General features: G+C 46.3%; 1 protein-coding gene across 1 annotated transcript in view; it reads left to right on the top strand.

Moving 5' to 3' along the window:
• Window positions 1-18,023, top strand: part of nckap1l (NCK associated protein 1 like) — a 42,077-nt gene that overhangs the window by 13,010 nt on the left and 11,044 nt on the right. The window contains exons 13-27 of the mRNA XM_061219745.1: window positions 2,376-2,508; window positions 4,149-4,230; window positions 4,329-4,387; window positions 5,696-5,841; window positions 7,196-7,328; window positions 8,466-8,585; window positions 10,824-10,963; window positions 11,322-11,453; window positions 12,026-12,244; window positions 13,126-13,256; window positions 14,442-14,539; window positions 15,471-15,564; window positions 15,893-15,975; window positions 16,935-17,015; window positions 17,609-17,702. Of these exons, the coding sequence (XP_061075729.1) occupies window positions 2,376-2,508; window positions 4,149-4,230; window positions 4,329-4,387; window positions 5,696-5,841; window positions 7,196-7,328; window positions 8,466-8,585; window positions 10,824-10,963; window positions 11,322-11,453; window positions 12,026-12,244; window positions 13,126-13,256; window positions 14,442-14,539; window positions 15,471-15,564; window positions 15,893-15,975; window positions 16,935-17,015; window positions 17,609-17,702 (1,745 nt within the window). The remainder of the gene's footprint in view (window positions 1-2,375; window positions 2,509-4,148; window positions 4,231-4,328; window positions 4,388-5,695; window positions 5,842-7,195; window positions 7,329-8,465; window positions 8,586-10,823; window positions 10,964-11,321; window positions 11,454-12,025; window positions 12,245-13,125; window positions 13,257-14,441; window positions 14,540-15,470; window positions 15,565-15,892; window positions 15,976-16,934; window positions 17,016-17,608; window positions 17,703-18,023) is intronic.

Here is an 18,023-nt window from a genome sequence, read left to right as displayed (position 1 = left end):
CACAAACCCACCAATCCAGCGCAGAGATGCACAAACCCACCAATCCAGCGCAGACATGCACAAACCCACCAATCCAGCACAGAGATGCACAAACCCACCAATCCAGAGCAGAGATGCATAAACCCACCAATCCAGCGCAGAGATGCACAAACCCACCAATCCAGCACAGGGAGGGAGGGAGGGAGCCAGTAAGCCAGGCACTTTAAACCTCAATCCCTACTGTTTTCTATGCCATTAGCAAAAAGCAGGGATTAATCCAAGTTATTAATGCATTAATTAATCTGGAAGATCCACATTAAGTGTGTCATGTCCCGATATGATTAGTTATGTCACAGGAGCAGCCAGAAAGGACCTGCCTGTATCACAGCAGGTGATTGGTGGGCTGAAAGACGAATGGTATTCATAAACAGCCCAAGAATATAAATGTAATATTGAGGTTTTGGATTTATTGTGCTTTTTGTTCTGCAAAGAACAAAATGTCTTATTGGTTCTTAGAGAATGAGATACTTATTGTGTGCATTGTGCATCTACATTTTTTTCAAAGCAGTTCAGTTTATGTCTATGTTACTGTGTCTGTGAGCATGTACATGCGTGTCCTTTGTATGTATGACCGTCTTGATACTGTTTATGTTTGTATGTAAGGCCATGTATGTGATGTTAGGCTGTGTTGATTCAGTATGTACTATTGGGCTGTGTTGATTCAGTATGTACTATTGGGCTGTGTTGATTCAGTATGTACTATTGGGCTGTGTTGATTCAGTATGTACTATTGGGCTGTGCTCATTCAGTATGTGCTGTTGGGCTGTGCTGACTCAGTATAACATTTTGGGCTATGCTGTCAGTATGTGAAGTTTGGCTATGCTGATTCAGTATGAGCCCTTAGGCTGTGCTGACTCAGTGTAACATGTTTGGCGGTGCTGACTCAGTATGTGCTGTTGGGCTGTGCTTATTCAGCATGTGCTGTTGAGCTATGCATATTCAGTATAATGTGTTGGGTTATGCTGTCAGTATGTAGAGTTGGGCTGTGCTTATTCAGCATGTGCTGTTGAGCTATGCTTACTCAGTATAATGTGTTGGGTTATGCTGTCAGTATGTAGAGTTGGGCAGTGCTGATTCAGTATGTGCTGTTGGGCTGCTCTTGAAGTGGAAAATTCACAGAACAAAAGATCTCCCTCCTAAAAGCATGATAAACAATCACAAGTCAAAATCAGACTCCACCTTAGTGAGCAGGCTGGTTCCTCCAAAGCGCTCGATGATGTATGCTAAAAGTTTATCAATATATCTGTATTAAAGTACCCCAAATGTATCCCGGATGAGCCCCCATACTAAATATTTGATTAATTATTCTCTTCTAAGGGAGTAAATGTACGTTGCATTCTTTGCTCTCATTTCTTGTGTTTTCATAAGCTCAGCTATAATTAATGTTCTAGGTCAAATAGATACACTCCTGGCATAAAACATTGAGAGTCCCAGAGAAATTAGAAATCAGCTGTACAGTCATATCTTGCTCTGCCCGTGTCCTTGACAGTTCGAGACGCCTCCTCCCCAGTTGGCTGGCTCACTGTGTAATTCTAGCACAATTTAGCATTAATCAGTTTGAAACTATACAGGGTACATATCATACTTTAATAAGGATATATTCATATACTTTTAGCACACATCATCGAGAGTTTTGTTGGAACCAGCCTGCTCACTAAGGTGGAGTCTGATTTTGACTTGTGCTTGTTTATCATGCTTTTAGGAGGGAGATCTTTGTTCTGTGAATTTTCCCCTACATTCTGACTCAGTATGTGCTGTTGGGCTGTGCTGAGTCAGTATGTGCTGTTGGGCTGTTCTGACTCAGTATGTAGAGTTGGGCTGTGCTGATTCAATATAACATGTTGGGCTGTTCTGACTCAGTATGTAGAGTTGGGCTGTGCTGATTCAATATAACATGTTGGGCTGTTCTGACTCAGTATGTAGAGTTGGGCTGTGCTGATTCAGTATAACACGTTGGGCTGTTCTGACTCAGTATGTAGAGTTGGGCTGTGCTGATTCAGTATAACATGTTGGGCCGTACTGACTCAGTATGTAGAGTTGGGCTGTGCTGATTCAGTATAACACGTTGGGCTGTTCTGACTCAGTATGTAGAGTTGGGCTGTGCTTATTCAGTATAACATGTTGGGCTGTTCTGACTCAGTATGTAGAGTTGGGCTGTGCTGATTCAGTATAACATGTTGGGCCGTACTGACTCAGTATGTAGAGTTGGGCTGTGCTGATTCAGTATAACATGTCGGGCCGTACTGACTCAGTATGTAGAGTTGGGCTGTGCTGATTGAGTATAACATGTTGGGCTGTGCTGACTCAGAATGTTCTGTTGGGCTGTGCCGCTGCAGGCAGTTAGCAGAGCTGCTGTTCTACATGGAGAAGCTCAGGGCCCTGATGTCGAAGCACAGCCGGGTTGTCCAGCGCTATCATCTGCTGTACCTGGCACAGTTTGATGCTCTGGCACTCAACGATACAATGCAGGTACTGCACATCTCAATACAGGTACACTTCACCACTCTATACATGCATGCCCAGGTGAAACTCCATCACTGAACCACTCAATACAGGTACACTTCACCACTCTATACATGTATGCCCGGGTGAAACTCCATCACTGAACCACTCAATACAGGTACACTTCACCACTCTATACATGTATGCCCAGGTGACACTCCATCACTGAACCACTCAATACAGGTACCGCCCAGGTACAAAATGCTTCTTTGCTACACACTCTAGTGATCCCTGCTGGCGCCAGTGCACTGCCTGCTATAACCACACATGGAGAGCCTTCCTCTGACTCAGTGCAAGCCTAGCTGTATTCTGTGTTAGCAGCTGGCAATAATGCATGTTTTGAAGGAGAGCCGTGGATGTCTATACTCTCTCAAATTGACAGTGGGGGTTGCATGTGCACATGGCTGCAGTTGGAGATTGTGTTGTGTCAATCAGTCAGGGATCCCTGAATGCTCTCTAGCAAATGAAGAGGTTTAGTCCAGGCTTAGTGCACTGCTGAATGATTTCTAGCAGATGAAGAGGTTTAGTCCAGGCTCAGTGCAGTGCTGAATGCTCTCTAGCAGATGAAGAGGTTTAGTCCAGGCTTAGTGCAGTGCTGAATGCTCTCTAGCAGATGAAGAGGTTTAGTCCAGGCTTAGTGCAGTGCTGAATGCTCTCTAGCAGATGAAGAGGTTTAGTCCAGGCTTAGTGCAGTGCTGAATGCTCTCTAGCAGATGAAGAGGTTTAGTCCAGGCTTAGTGCAGTGCTGAATGCTCTCTAGCAGATGAAGAGGCTGCTGGACCCACAGCTTGCAGGGTTTGATGATGAAGACCTAGTGTTGACACGCATTGCTCTTTTTTTGCCTTCAAAAAAATAAATAAAGGGCTTTTTTTCTTTGCAATTTTTCCCCCAGAGACAGAATGCCTGGACCTTTTTTATGTTTTCAGAGGCGTTTTTCCCGGAGGATTTTTGTTGAGTGCAGCCTACCACAGACAGTTCTGGCCCTTTGATCATTCAGAAGGAAAAGTGTATTACTATTTTATTATTACAGTTATTATTCAAAGTCTACACCTACACAGTGTCAGACCCCCCCCCCCCCCACCAACTACTGATGCAACAATATGCAATGCCTGTGATTATTTTAAAAGGAACCTACTTTGCCAGCACACACAGACAAACTGAGACTGTTTTATGAGTAGCAGAAGCAAAACGCATTTTTGTTGAGAGCACAATGTGGTAGACTGTTGATATAGCATAGTGGAGATGCGCTTAATGTCCTGACGTGCGTTCGAGATGGCAAATAGTTTGAAAAGGTAGCGTGCGGTAAACAAAAATAATGCTGATGGGGAAAAGGCTGAAAGAACAATAGTGGACAATTATCTGGCTGTTATAATACACTTTAATCAATATAATATTTGTTCTTACCTTTGAAAACAAATCACCAGTAATCAAAGAATTGGCTAGCTGCCATTGTTAGACCTATGATGTATCCATTTGTACTAAAAAGGTATTGGTGGCAAACTAAATGTAATGTTCATTTCAAATCATTCAACAGTATCTGTTTGCTGCAAACATAGTCATTCGCCATCATGGACTACATCTGTTTGCTACGTCCTGTTTGTTTGCAGAACATGAGCGTGTGTCCGGAGGAGGAGTCCATACTGATGACATCGTTTGTCTCGGACCTGTCCGCACTGACGATAAAGCAAGGTGAGGGAACGGGCTCTGCCTGTGATTGGCACTTGTGCAAAGTGTGTCTCTCCCCCTAACACTCCTGTGTGTGTGTGCGTGTGTGTGTGTTTCTGCAGTGGAATCGGGGGAGAAGTTTGACTTCAGGGCTCTCAGAATGGACTGGCTACGACTGCAGGTATCATCTATACATCCTGACCACCCTCCCAACACACGTCACGTCTTACCCACACACTCAAACATCCTGACCACCCTCCCAACACACGTCACGTCTGACCCACACACTCACACATCCTGACCACCCTCCCAACACACGTCACGTCTGACCCACACACTCAAACATCCTGACCACCCTCCCAACACACGTCACGTCTGACCCACACACTCAAACATCCTGACCACCCTCCCAACACACGTCACGTCTGACCCACACACTCAAACATCCTGACCACCCTCCCAACACACGTCACGTCTGACCCACACACTCACACATCCTGACCACCCTCCCAACACACGTCACGTCTGACCCACACACTCAAACATCCTGACCACCCTCCCAACACACGTCACGTCTGACCCACACACTCACACATCCTGACCACCCTCCCAACACGTCTGACCCACACACTCACACATCCTAACCATCCTCCCAACACGTCTGACCCACACACTCACACATCCTGACCACCCTCCCAACACACGTCACGTCTGACCCACACACTCACACATCCTGACCACCCTCCCAACACATGTCATGTCTGACCCACACACTCACACATCCTGACCACCCTCCCAACACGTCTGACCCACACACTCAAACATCCTGACCACCCTCCCAACACACGTCACGTCTGACCCACACACTCACCGTTACAGAGCTGTGTACAAATGCATAACCTGAGTACCTCGCTCTGGATATGAGCGCCTGCTAAAAGCCTGTAATGCAGTGTTTGTAGCACCTGTGACCCAGTACTGCTGAATATGATTTGCTGTATTTGGGGGCCACAGTATCTCAGGTGGGGGATCGGTAGATCTGGAATCAGAGATGCCGGTTCGATCCCTGGCCCTCTGGGAATAAGTGTCCAAGTGTCCTTGAGCACGACACCTCACACCCTTATTGCTCCTGACGAGCTGGTTGGCACCATGCTTGGCTGTCTTTCGCTGTTGATGTGTGTGAGTGTGTGTGTGTGTGTGTGAGTGTGTCTGTGTGTGTGAGTGTGTGTGTGTGTGTCTGCGTGTGTGTGTGTGTGTGTGTGAGTGTGTGTGTGTGTGTGTGTGAGTGTGTGGGTGTGAGTGTGTGTGTGAGTGTGTGTGAGTGTGTGTGTGTGTGAGAGTGTGTCTGTGTGTGTGTGTGTGAGTGTGTGAGAGTGAGTGTGTGTGTGTGTGAGTGTGTGTGTGTGTGTGTGTGTGTGTGTGTGTGTGTGAGTGTGTGTGTCCAGCTTGATAAGACATGTCATAAATGACTCTACCCTCCCCTGCCCTCCAGGCATACACCAGTGTGTTCAAGGCCCCCCTTCCTCTGAAAGAGTACCCGGACCTGGCCAAGATCATGAACATGACCGAGTTCCACACCAAGATGATGGACAGTCTGGAGGAGCTGCTCCAGGAAACGTCTGACCTCTCCTCGCTGTGGTCAGTGTATACCAGCCTCCCAGTGCTGGGTTAAACCACTGCGTTTACCCTGTTGCATCAGGGACAGGTTAAACCACTGCGTTTACCCTGCTGCATCAGGGACAGGTTAAACCACTGCGTTTACCCTGCTGCATCAGGGACAGGTTAAACCACTGCATTTACCCTGCTGCATCAGGGACAGGTTAAACCACTGCATTTACCCTGCTGCATCAGGGACAGGTTAAACCACTGCGTTTACCCTGTTGCATCAGGGAGGGGTTAAACCACTGCGTTTACCCTGCTGCGTCAGGGACAGGTTAAACCACTGCGTTTACCCTGTTGCATCAGGGAGGGGTTAAACCACTGCATTTACCCTGCTGCATCAGGGACAGGTTAAACCACTGCATTTACCCTGCTGCATCAGGGACAGGTTAAACCACTGCGTTTACCCTGCTGCATCAGGGACAGGTTAAACCACTGCGTTTACCCTGCTGCATCAGGGACAGGTTAAACCACTGCATTTACCCTGCTGCATCAGGGAGGGGTTAAACCACTGCGTTTACCCTGCTGCGTCAGGGACAGGTTAAACCACTGCGTTTACCCTGCTGCATCAGGGACGAGTTAAGCCACTGCGTTTATCCTGCTGCATCAGGGACAGGTTAAACTTACAGCATTTACCCTGCAGCCAACGTCAGGGCTTTTTGTTTTTGTTTCCACCAATTACCTGGCCTGGCGAAATGAGCCAATTGGCTGTATATATACACCAGCATTGGTTCTCTCGTCGGTGAGATAAGATCATTATCACATTAACAGTCCTTCATGAGCTTACCAAGAAATGTAGCTAATTGTCAGATGGTGTAAGTGTTAGAGTGCATTAAGTAATTAAGGTCAGATATTTGGCATAAAAAACAGATACAACAACAGATACAAAAACAGAAACAACAACAGATACAACCCTCAATACCGCCTACCTGTGTTTGCCGTCACTCGAGGTCTTATCCTGAGGACTTGTTATATGCAATCTAACCAAACTGATGGTCAGGAAAGGGATTGAAGTGTGTCACAAAGTAAATGTGTGGAAAATGCAATGTATTTTCCAAGACAGCCACACTAGTACAAATATACAATAACCTACAGCGCTGTCAAAAAGTGTTTGGACATTGCTGCAATTTCTGTTCTATTGGCTCTGTACTCCAGCACATTGGATTTGAAATGAAACAATGAGCTTATGGAAATATGAGGTTAAAGACTGTTTTAGGGGACCAAAAGTAATTGGACAGTTGGCTTCTCAGCCAATTCTGACTAGTCAGGTTTATTCAATCGCAGTAGAATCAGTGTGTCACAGAGGAATCTTTACCATCTTTATTCCCTACAGTTTCTTCCCCCGACAGTTTGAGAAGATGTTCTTCCACAGCTGTGAGGACACGGTGATGCAGCGATATCTCATCTCCTTTCCCCTGGTCTGCTCACACTTCTCCCACTGCGCCCATCCCATGTGCCCAGAAGAGGTCAGCACTGAGCCACACACAGCCGCACTGTGCAGAACACAACACACACAGCAGCACTGTGCAGAACACAACACACACAGCCGCACTGTGCAGAACACAACACACACAGCCACACTGTGCAGAACACAACACACACAGCCGCACTGTGCAGAACACAACACACACAGCCGCACTGTGCAGAACACAACACACACAGCACTGTGCAGAACACAACACACACAGCCGCACTGTGCAGAACACAACACACACAGCCGCACTGTGCAGAACACAACACACACAGCAGCACTGTGCAGAACACAACACACACAGCAGCACTGTGCAGAACACAACACACACAGCCACACTGTGCAGAACACAACACACACCCGCAGTGTGCAGAACACAACACACACAGCCGCACTGTGCAGAACACAACACACACCATTTTCATGTGCACTGAACCAGGGCCTGCTAAATGATGAGGATAATGAGTTGTATACGGTTTGGAGAACCAGGTTTTATATTGTCTGCTACAGCCTCTGAGATTCAACATATCACATTTTGAGTCCACAGATTAAAGATGAAGCAGATCTGCTCAACCAACTCATAATCCGTTGTCATGGAAACAGTCATTTAACCCTCCTATTACATTGTGGGTCAATTACACCCATTTCAGCTTTCAGCCTGCCTGAAGCACTGGGACTGCTCTTTGTGTGGCTCCATTTACTCCATCAGGGCCATGAGCTGAAGTGTTTTCACCCATAGCAGTGCTGTAGAATACCTAGTATACAGAGATGATGTTGTGGGTCAATTTGGGTCAAGTCTTTTACTGTAACCTCAATGAAATACATTTTATATCTGAAAATGGTTTCCACAACTTGGTCTAGTCATAGTCATAGTAGTAGTATAGACTATTTATACATTTCCATATTTTTCTTTATGATTGGCTTGATGAGACAAATTAGAAATTTTCACTGTTTTGAGTGTGTTGAATAGATGTACACTGTATGAGTGAATGTGAGCTGTAATATAATTGATGTAACTATTTTCTCATTTTGATGTGGCCTATTTACTCTTGACTCAGTTGCACTCAAAGACTTATTTTAAGTCGAATCTCCTCTTTGGTCTTTGGTCTTCCCTGATTGGCTGCGGCTCTAGATTCCAGCCACTGAGAAGAGGAGCCTGCGGCTCTGTGTGGCGTTCCTGGAGGAGATCGCCCAGCAGACCTGCTCCGTGATCATGGAGATCTGCGCCGAGCAGAGTAACCTGAACGACCAGGTGAGGTCAGAACACAACCACACAGATTAACCTGAATGACCAGGTGAGGTCAGAACACAACCTCACAGAGTAACCTGAACGACCAGGTGAGGTCAGAACACAACCTCACAGAGTAACCTGAGCAACCAGGTGAGGTCAGAACACAACCTCACAGATTAACCTGAACGACCAGGTGAGGTCTTAACGCAACCACACAGATTAACCTGAACGACCAGGTGAGGTCAGAACACAACCTCACAGAGTAACCTGAGCAACCAGGTGAGGTCAGAACACAACCTCACAGAGTAACCTGAGCAACCAGGTGAGGTCAGAACACAACCTCACAGAGTAACCTGAGCCACCAGGTGAGGTCAGAACACAACCTCACAGAGTAACCTGAACGACCAGGTGAGGTCAGAACACAACCTCACAGAGTAACCTGAGCCACCAGGTGAGGTCAGAACGCAACCTCACAGAGTAACCTGAGCAACCAGGTGAGGTCAGAACACAACCTCACAGAGTAACCTGAGCAACCAGGTGAGGTCAGAACGCAACCTCACAGAGTAACCTGAGCAACCAGGTGAGGTCAGAACACAACCTCACAGAGTAACCTGAGCAACCAGGTGAGGTCAGAACGCAACCTCACAGAGTAACCTGAGCAACCAGGTGAGGTCAGAACGCAACCTCACAGAGTAACCTGAGCAACCAGGTGAGGTCAGAACGCAACCTCACAGAGTAACCTGAGCAACCAGGTGAGGTCAGAACGCAACCTCACAGAGTAACCTGAGCAACCAGGTGAGGTCAGAACACAACCTCACAGAGTAACCTGAGCAACCAGGTGAGGTCAGAACGCAACCTCACAGAGTAACCTGAGCAACCAGGTGAGGTCAGAACACAACCTCACAGAGTAACCTGAACGACCAGGTGTGTTCTGACCTTTATACCTTATACTTATATCATACAAAAAACATAATAAAACCACAAAACGGCAATGCCAGAATGTTAAAAAACTCTGCGCTAGCGAGAACAGCAGTTTAGATTCTTATCAGCCTCTTGTTTGCAAAGCAGGGCATTAAAACTGCACTCTCCCCTATGCCACGCTCAGGGTTTACAACCCTGACCTCGCCACAGACTCAGACAATAAAAGGTATATTCTGACAATCCTTGATACCATACATAAAAAAATCATGTTCCAAGTGGCATGATAAACATATTGTTTTCATCATGCCGACATATTTCCGGTTTGGTAGAAATACAAGTATCCCACCTGGTTATGAAGCTACAACTGTTTTCAGACTAGCATTGAAGTCTATTTTGTAATCCGTTCAGCCATTTGCGAGAGAACTATATTTTTTGCCGGGACTATACCAAAGCCTTCTTATTGTTGCTTTGCAAGATCATGTCAGAACCCAACTAATGCGAAACCTGGCAGGGATTCCTACCCTTTCCAACAAGGTAAAATGTGCCAGACAGTTTAGGAATATCACTGCATTCGCTGAGCAGAATGATTGTACAAACGTGTGTAATTAGAGGATCTGGACTTGCTTTAGATGAACCTGTAATTATGCCAGCTAACTGGGCTAAGGGGCTCTGATTAACCTAATTTTATATGTGTTGCAGATTGGTTAGAAAGCATTAGGTTGAGTAACACTTTTTGGAGAGCTTTTTAGACACTTTGGGCATGCTTTATAAAAGCATACTCTCACATAGTATGTTAATAAAACACGCGCAAATGTTAATTTTCTTTACAAAATCTGTTTTAATAGAAAAAAATGTGTCTGGACTAAAAGATATGCACATGTTTTGTATTTGGAGAGATTTAGGGATACAAGGATATCTGGGTGGTGTTTTGTGGAATTTGAATGCCTGTCAATATCTTTTGCATATTTTGTAAGGTCATATCACAAATAAGAGCACACATATAAAGTAGTTCTGGTTGGTCCTTGACTTAGAAATTGAGATATTCAGTGCGAAACTATAAAAACATAAGGTGTTTTGTAATTTCTTTCTATTTTAGTGTATCTTTTGTGTACAATGTATGTACATGCTTGGACATAAATTTGTTTATTTATTTAGGTGTTGAATTTCTGAATGGTACAAGCCTCTTTTTTAATTTAAGTCAATGATGTGAGTGCAGTCAATAGTTTATTGACACTTTTATCAGATTAGTACAAAATAGGTGGAAATTGCCTTCTGGGGGGTGTAAATGGAAAAAGGAGTATTTGTTAAGGAGGCGGTGCTGCTGTGTTCTCTGAGCAGCTGCTGGCCAAGCACTGTGCCCAGACCATCAGCACGGCCCGGGACAAGAAGCTGAAGAGGCCTGAGCCCAAGAAGGGCGCGGTGCAGAGGGAGAAACCCGGGGCCGAGAGTCAGAGGAAGGACCGGGCCATCGTCACCACGTGCGTCTGACTGTCCTCCACCCTACCCCAAAACACAGCTCATACACGCCCTCTGATGCTCCTGTGAGCGATGATAATCCTGATGCTCCTGTGAGCAATGATAATACTGATGCTCCTGTGAGCGATGATAATACTGATGCTCCTGTGAGCAATGATAATCCTGATGCTCCTGTGAGCAATGATAATACTGATGCTCCTGTGAGCAATGATAATACTGATGCTCCTGTGAGCAATGATAATACTGATGCTCCTGTGAGCGATGATAATACTGATGCTCCTGTGAGCGATGATAATCCTGATGCTCCTGTGATGTGAGTTGATGAGCAGCCGTCTCTGTCGTGTCTCTCCCCTCTGACAGGATGGACAAGCTGCACCTGGCTCTGACGGAGCTGTGTGTGACGCTCAGTCACTGTGGCCATATCCTGGTGTGGGAGCACACCATCGTCCCTGCAGAGTTCCTGCTGGGCCAGCTGGAGATACGCCTCACGAAGTATGCCTTCCCCACGAGACACGCCTGTCCCCCTCACACCACCCCTCACACCGCCCCCAGCCCCGCCCCTCACTCCGCCCCCAGCCCCCGCACCGCCCCCAGCCCTCACACGTCCCCACCCCCCACACCGCCCCCAGCCCTGCCCCTCACACGGCCTCACACCACCCCCACCCCCCACACCGCCCCCAGCCCCGCCCCTCACACGGCCTCACACCGCCCCCAGCCCCCGCACCGCCCCCAGCCCCCGCACCGCCCCCAGCCCCGCCCCTCACACAGCCCCCACCCCCAACACCGGTGCAGATGGCTGATCTTGTGTGTATGTTCCTCAGGATGGTGGTGCAGATGGATCTTGTGTGTGCGTTCCTCAGGATGGTGGTGCAGATGGCTCTTGTGTGTGCGTTCCTCAGGATGGTGGTGCAGATGGATCTTGTGTGTGTGTTCCTCAGGATGGTGGTGCAGATGGCTGATCTTGTGTGTGCGTTCCTCAGGATAGTGGTGCAGATGGCTGATCTTGTGTGTGCGTTCCTCAGGATGGTGGTGCAGATGGCTGATCTTGTGTGTGCTTTCCTCAGGATAGTGGTGCAGATGGCAGGGTATAACCAGGCCACACAGGAGATCGCTCGGCCCTCTGACCTCCTTGCGGGGATCAGAGCGTACACTGCCAGCCTGCACACCCTATCCCGCTACATCAACCTGGACGTCACCCGCCTCATGAAGAACGTCCTGCTGCAGCAGACCCAGCCACTCGACAGCCAGGGAGAGCAGACCATCACCACCCTCTATACCAACTGGTACACACGCCACCCTCTATACCAACTGGTATACACACACACCTTCTATACCAACTGGTACACACACACGCCACCCTCAAAACCAACTGGCACATACAGTACACACCCTCTATACCAACTGGTACACACACACCACCCTCTATACCAACTGGTACACACACACCACCCTCTATACCAGCTGGTACACACACACCACCCTCTATACCAACTGGTACATACACACCACCCTCTATACCAGCTGGTACACACACACCACCCTCTATACCAACTGGTACACACACACCACCCTCTATACCAACTGGTACACACACCACCCTCTATACCAACTGGTACATACACACCACCCTCTATACCAACTGGTACACACACCTCCCTCTATACCAAATGGTACATACACACACTCTATACCAACTGGTACATAGTATACACCACCGTCATCACACTCTATATAAACTGGTACATACACATCACCATCACTACACTATATACCAACTGATCGATACACACCAAAATCACTACACTCTACACCAACTGGCACGTACACACTTTACACCTAAACATAAGCTATCAGACCATCAACTGCTGAGAACTGTGGCCCTATACAAATACAGACACACACAGACCTGTATATTAAATACTGGAAATACATTTCATATCACTGCCTCAATTAACCCTTGCTTGATAGGCTATAAAAGGATCTATACATGTTTCTACTTATTCTTTAGCATTGTCATCTTGTTTTTAACCACATAAGTATTTGTTGTTTTTGTGTTTTTCTTCTTCTTTTATGTATGCGATGGACATTGCTGCTTTCTATTACCTGCACTGAAATTCTGAACTAAACTGAGCTTGGAATGATGGGATATCCCACACCTCCACAGGTACCTGGAAGGCCTCCTTAAGCAAGCCAGCAGTGCCCTGATTGTCCACTGTCCCACAATGCACTGCTTCGTCAACCAGCCCACAGAGAGTGAGCAGAGCTTCAGGGCTGAGGAGTACTCCGACATCCTCGGTGAGATCAGAGACCAGCAGGAGAGAGGCCCAACCTTGAGGCTAAACTGTACCAGAGAGCAATAGGAAAGAGGTCCAACCTAGAGAGTAAACTGTACCAGAGACCAGGAGAGCGGTCCAATCTAGAGGCTAAACTGTATCAGAGACTGTGGAGAGAGAGAGAGAGAGAGAGAGAGAGAGAGGTCCAGCCAAGACATAAAAACTGCACCAGAGACCAATAGAAGAGAGGTGCTACCTAAAGACTAAACTGTTCCATGCTTAAAGACTTCACCACTGTTCTTACAATGGGCCTTTTAGCGACTTTCATAACTAGGCATGCTTGAGGCACTTCCTGGCCTCTTGTACACCTTGGCCAAAGCTAGTTTACATCTATGGTGAGACCCCCCCACACACACACCTCATGAATCTTGCCTGCGCACGGCCCTTCTTGTGTTCTCAGATAGCCGTGGTTCATAAGTGGTTTCCTTTCTTTCCTACACCACACAAGGCCAGCTGAGATTACCTGTTCCCTCTCAAAAGAAAAGGTTTCAAAAGGCTCCTCTGTGTCTCCATAGAGGAATCATATCTAATTCATTGGTTCTTTGTCAGGCGAAATGGTTAAATCTGGGCACTTTCGCACTTTTCACACCTGCCATAGAGGGTTTTTATAAGGAAGTGAATAAGGTTCCGCTATGGAGACAACTCAAAGAAACCTTTTTTTCTGAGCCCGCACCCCACAGAAAGGGATGAGAGAATGGGGCACACCAGTCTCAACCGTTTTAGTCTCATATTCAGATCTTATTTCAATTACGTTTACAAAAAAAAGACTAAAATAATACCAGTGAGGTGAGATCATTTTTAATGGGGCGAGAAAATTGAACAAGTCTTGAATATGTAAAAGAATCAGAAATTCACAAACAGAACATAGTTTTTCCCACTTTTCCCCCTGAACATCCGATAGTTTGCTAATGTATAACGATCATGTAACAAATCCGTTAATTAGTTGTTAACAAATGCATCAATTAATAAAACGTTACAGTAATTTCATGCTTAATTCATGTATTTGTCCATCATTATAAACGGTGACTGCCTGGACCAGCACTGACAGATCCTCCCAATGAAAAGGCAAGGTAAAATGGTGCTGTGCTGCCACAGTGAGGCTGTGCGCATTGCTCTGAGTGTCTGCCCACCTCTCCCTCCCGCACAGAGCTGCAAGCCCTGGCTGAGCTCATCGGTCCTTACGGCCTGAAGTTCCTGAGCGAGAATCTGATGTGGCACATCACCTCTCAAGTCGGCGAGCTGAAGGTAGGAGTTCACTGCCTACCTGGTTTCGCAAAGTAGCACAATTCAGCTGGTTAAGTTCATGGGTGGAAGAAACACCTGGCAGGACTTTTACTTTCTGACCCCTGGACTTTACACCTCTGCAGCCCAATCTGGTTTTCACACTGTGACTGACTATTCCACCAAACATGTCACAACCAACCTCACTGAGGGAGTCTGGTGATTGCCCCAAGCAGATTACTGAAAACCTCCAAAGGTTTTCATGTGATCATATGTTTTGGTTTGTGCGTATTGCTGAAGATTCTCATCTGCAAGTGTTCTCAAAGTTTACTTGAGCTTTCAAATATACTATTGTGTCATGTCCATGCCCTTTTGTCATTTTGTTTTCCATGTACTCACTCCCCTTTCTAACATTTCCTGTTTTCTTTGCATTTTGTGTCGTATGTCCCTGTTCTCTTTCCGTAGTCCATTCTGTTCTGCCTCATTCTTTTCACCTGTGTCTCCCCCCTCCACTTCTTATATGTATTTCCTTTCTGTCTCTTGTCATTCATTTCACCTGTTTCTCTTTGTGTGCCTGCCTATTAGTTTTGTATTTAAGCCTGTTCTTTTTCAGTTACTCTGTACTGTCCTGTCCCCGGTTCTAGCCACTGCTTGCCTGTTTGCTTTACCTGTTTGGTATTCTGTTTTTGTTCTATTTTGGATTTCCTGTTTATGACCTCTGCCTGGCTTCTTTTTATTTTGATTCTGGATTACATTTTTTACTTTTGCCTGTTCAGACTACTTAGCCTTTTTTGGACTTTTGCCTGTTTACCCTGACTGCTTCGATGTCGAGTGCCGGCCCTATTTCGATTCTTTATTAAAGCCTGCCATTTTTCACCTTATTCTGAGTCTACTCTTGGTCCCTCTGTCCTGTTTCCTGACAATTTGGACCTGGTCTGATACATGTCTGTTTCAGAAACTTGTGATTGCGAACATGGACGTTCTGGTGCAGATGAGGTCTAACTTCGATAAGCCAGAAGTGATGGCCAATCTTAAGAAGAGACTTCCTGGTGTGGGAAAGTACATATATTCACAAAAGAATGATTCATGTCCTTGTTTTGTGTAAAATTACATTTCTGTTTCAGTTCCTCCTGATATACATATTTAAAGAGTGAAGGTCCTTAAGTGTTCTATTTCCTCCTCATACACACATGTAATTAAAGAGTGATGTGATCATCATGTCCTAGTTAATGTCAAACAGCACACTTTCTCTGTTACTTCCAGTTTTACAGATTTAAAGAGTGATTCCTCATTGGCTAGTAAGTGAAAAGGCACATCGCAGTCCTGCTTTATTCATTGGCCTGTTGGTGTGAGACTGTGCAATTTCTTGCCTTCCAGCCTCTGAAAGTATCCTGAAGAGAATGACCATCATTGGCGTGATTCTGTCCTTCAGAGCCATGACACAGGACATGCTGGGAGATGTAAGTATGACTCACCCATGCTAAGATCACCTATGACCCGCCCACGCTAAGATCATGTATGACCCGCCCACACTAAGATCCCGTACGACCCACCCACGCTAAGATCACATATGACCCACCCACGCTAATATCACGTATGGCCTGGCCACACTAAGATCACATATGACCCACCCACGCTAAGATCCCGTATGACCCACCCACACTAAGATCCCGTATGACCCACCCACGCTAAGATCACATATGGCCTGGCCACACTAAGATCACATATGACCCACCCACGCTAAGATCCCGTATGACCCACCCACGCTAAGATCCCGTATGACCCGCCCACGCTAAGATCCCGTATGACCCACCCACACTAAGATCACATATGGCCTGGCCACACTAAGATCACATATGACCCACCCACGCTAAGATCCCGTATGACCCACCCACGCTAAGATCCCGTATGACCCGCCCACGCTAAGATCCCGTATGACCCACCCACACTAAGATCACATATGGCCTGGCCACACTAAGATCACATATGACCCGCCCACGCTAAGATCCCGTATGACCCGCCCACACTAAGATCCCGTATGACCCACCCACGCTAAGATCCCGTATGACCCACCCACACTAAGATCACATATGACATTCACGTTGGTGGAGGAAGGTGTGCCAGAGACTGGATAAACATTTGCACCTGGATATCCAAACTCAAAGTGAATAAATCAGGGTAAAAAAACAACAACTAGTTAAAGTCTGGAAATATCGCATCAAAATGTGGACAAGCCCATGAGCATCTCTTTGAAGCCTTTGGGTGTTTGTCCAATAAATTGTCACTTGTGCAACACAGCCAAATCTCATTTTACTACAGCAGTAGGTGTTCAATTCAAACCAGATTCCTCTTGGTTATAGCACTGTAGCACTAGTCTCTCAGAGTAAAAGTCTTGTTGTTGTTTATGCTTTCTCTACAGATCATGCACAAACACTGCCCGTATCTCCTGGGGCCCATAGAAAGCCTACGGGACCTCGTGTCTCCAGAAACTGACATCAAGGTAAAGGCCTTTTTTAAACCAAACACATTGACATAATAGATAACAATGAAGCAAGTACTTACAGTATTTTGGACAATGACCATTTTTTTGCATCAATTTTTCTAAAGTAATTATTCAATGCTTCTACTTTTATGCTTTGTTTTTCTTTTCTTTTTTTTATCCATTGATATTCTCAATGAATTGCAATGTAAACCCCAGAAAAAGCTGACTCAGAAACGCTTACAGTTCGACAAATGAAAGGTAATTACGTTAGACTGTAAAACTGCAGACATACATGTGTTGAAGATGCAGCCCCACGTACAGGTTGCATCCACATGAGACACAGAATGCTGATGCTTTGCGTTTGTGGCTGCTGATCACAAAGTCCCCACGTCTTTATTCACCACACCACAAGAAATGAGACAGAGGAAAAAATAAAAAGGTCTGACGAAGCAGAGCAATTACCCTCTGATGGCGTCAGCGGAAGCTTGCGTGCGATACAATCTTATCTGTAGCCTGCCAGTAAAACCACACGCTTGTGAGAGAGGCCCAGCCGCCCTGACAGAGATGTGAGAGTTCTGCACGGTGCGTTTTCAGTGTCCTGCCCCTTACAGGTTACGCTCAGCGTCTTTGAGCTGGCCACTGCAGCCGGACTGTCCTGCGATATCGACCCCGCCCTCGTCAGCGCTCTGGCTAGCATGCGAACAGGTACGGGCCCTGAATATACGCACACCCCCGTATAAATGAAACAAATAACAGGGTCCTGTGTTTCAGCCAAAATCCCTTTGTCCCTATAGCCTTTTTGACCATTTGCCCTGTAGTATGGACACACAAACCAAGCAAATGCTTACTTCTTCTTGGGGACATGATAGGGATGGTGTGTTGTACGTCACTCTGGATAAGAGTGTCTACCAAGTGATTGTAATGCAACGTAATGTAATTTCCTTCACCAAGCAAAGTCATAGAGACTCTGACACTGATGAAAAATAACTGCTTTATTCGATTAGACATGACATTACAGGCATGTTC

Source organism: Conger conger, chromosome 14 (assembly GCF_963514075.1).
Source record: "Conger conger chromosome 14, fConCon1.1, whole genome shotgun sequence".
In the NCBI taxonomy this organism is placed as follows: Eukaryota; Metazoa; Chordata; class Actinopteri; order Anguilliformes; family Congridae; genus Conger; species Conger conger.
The sequence above is the reverse complement of the archived record's forward strand: the minus strand, read 5'-3'. Positions and strand labels throughout refer to the sequence as shown.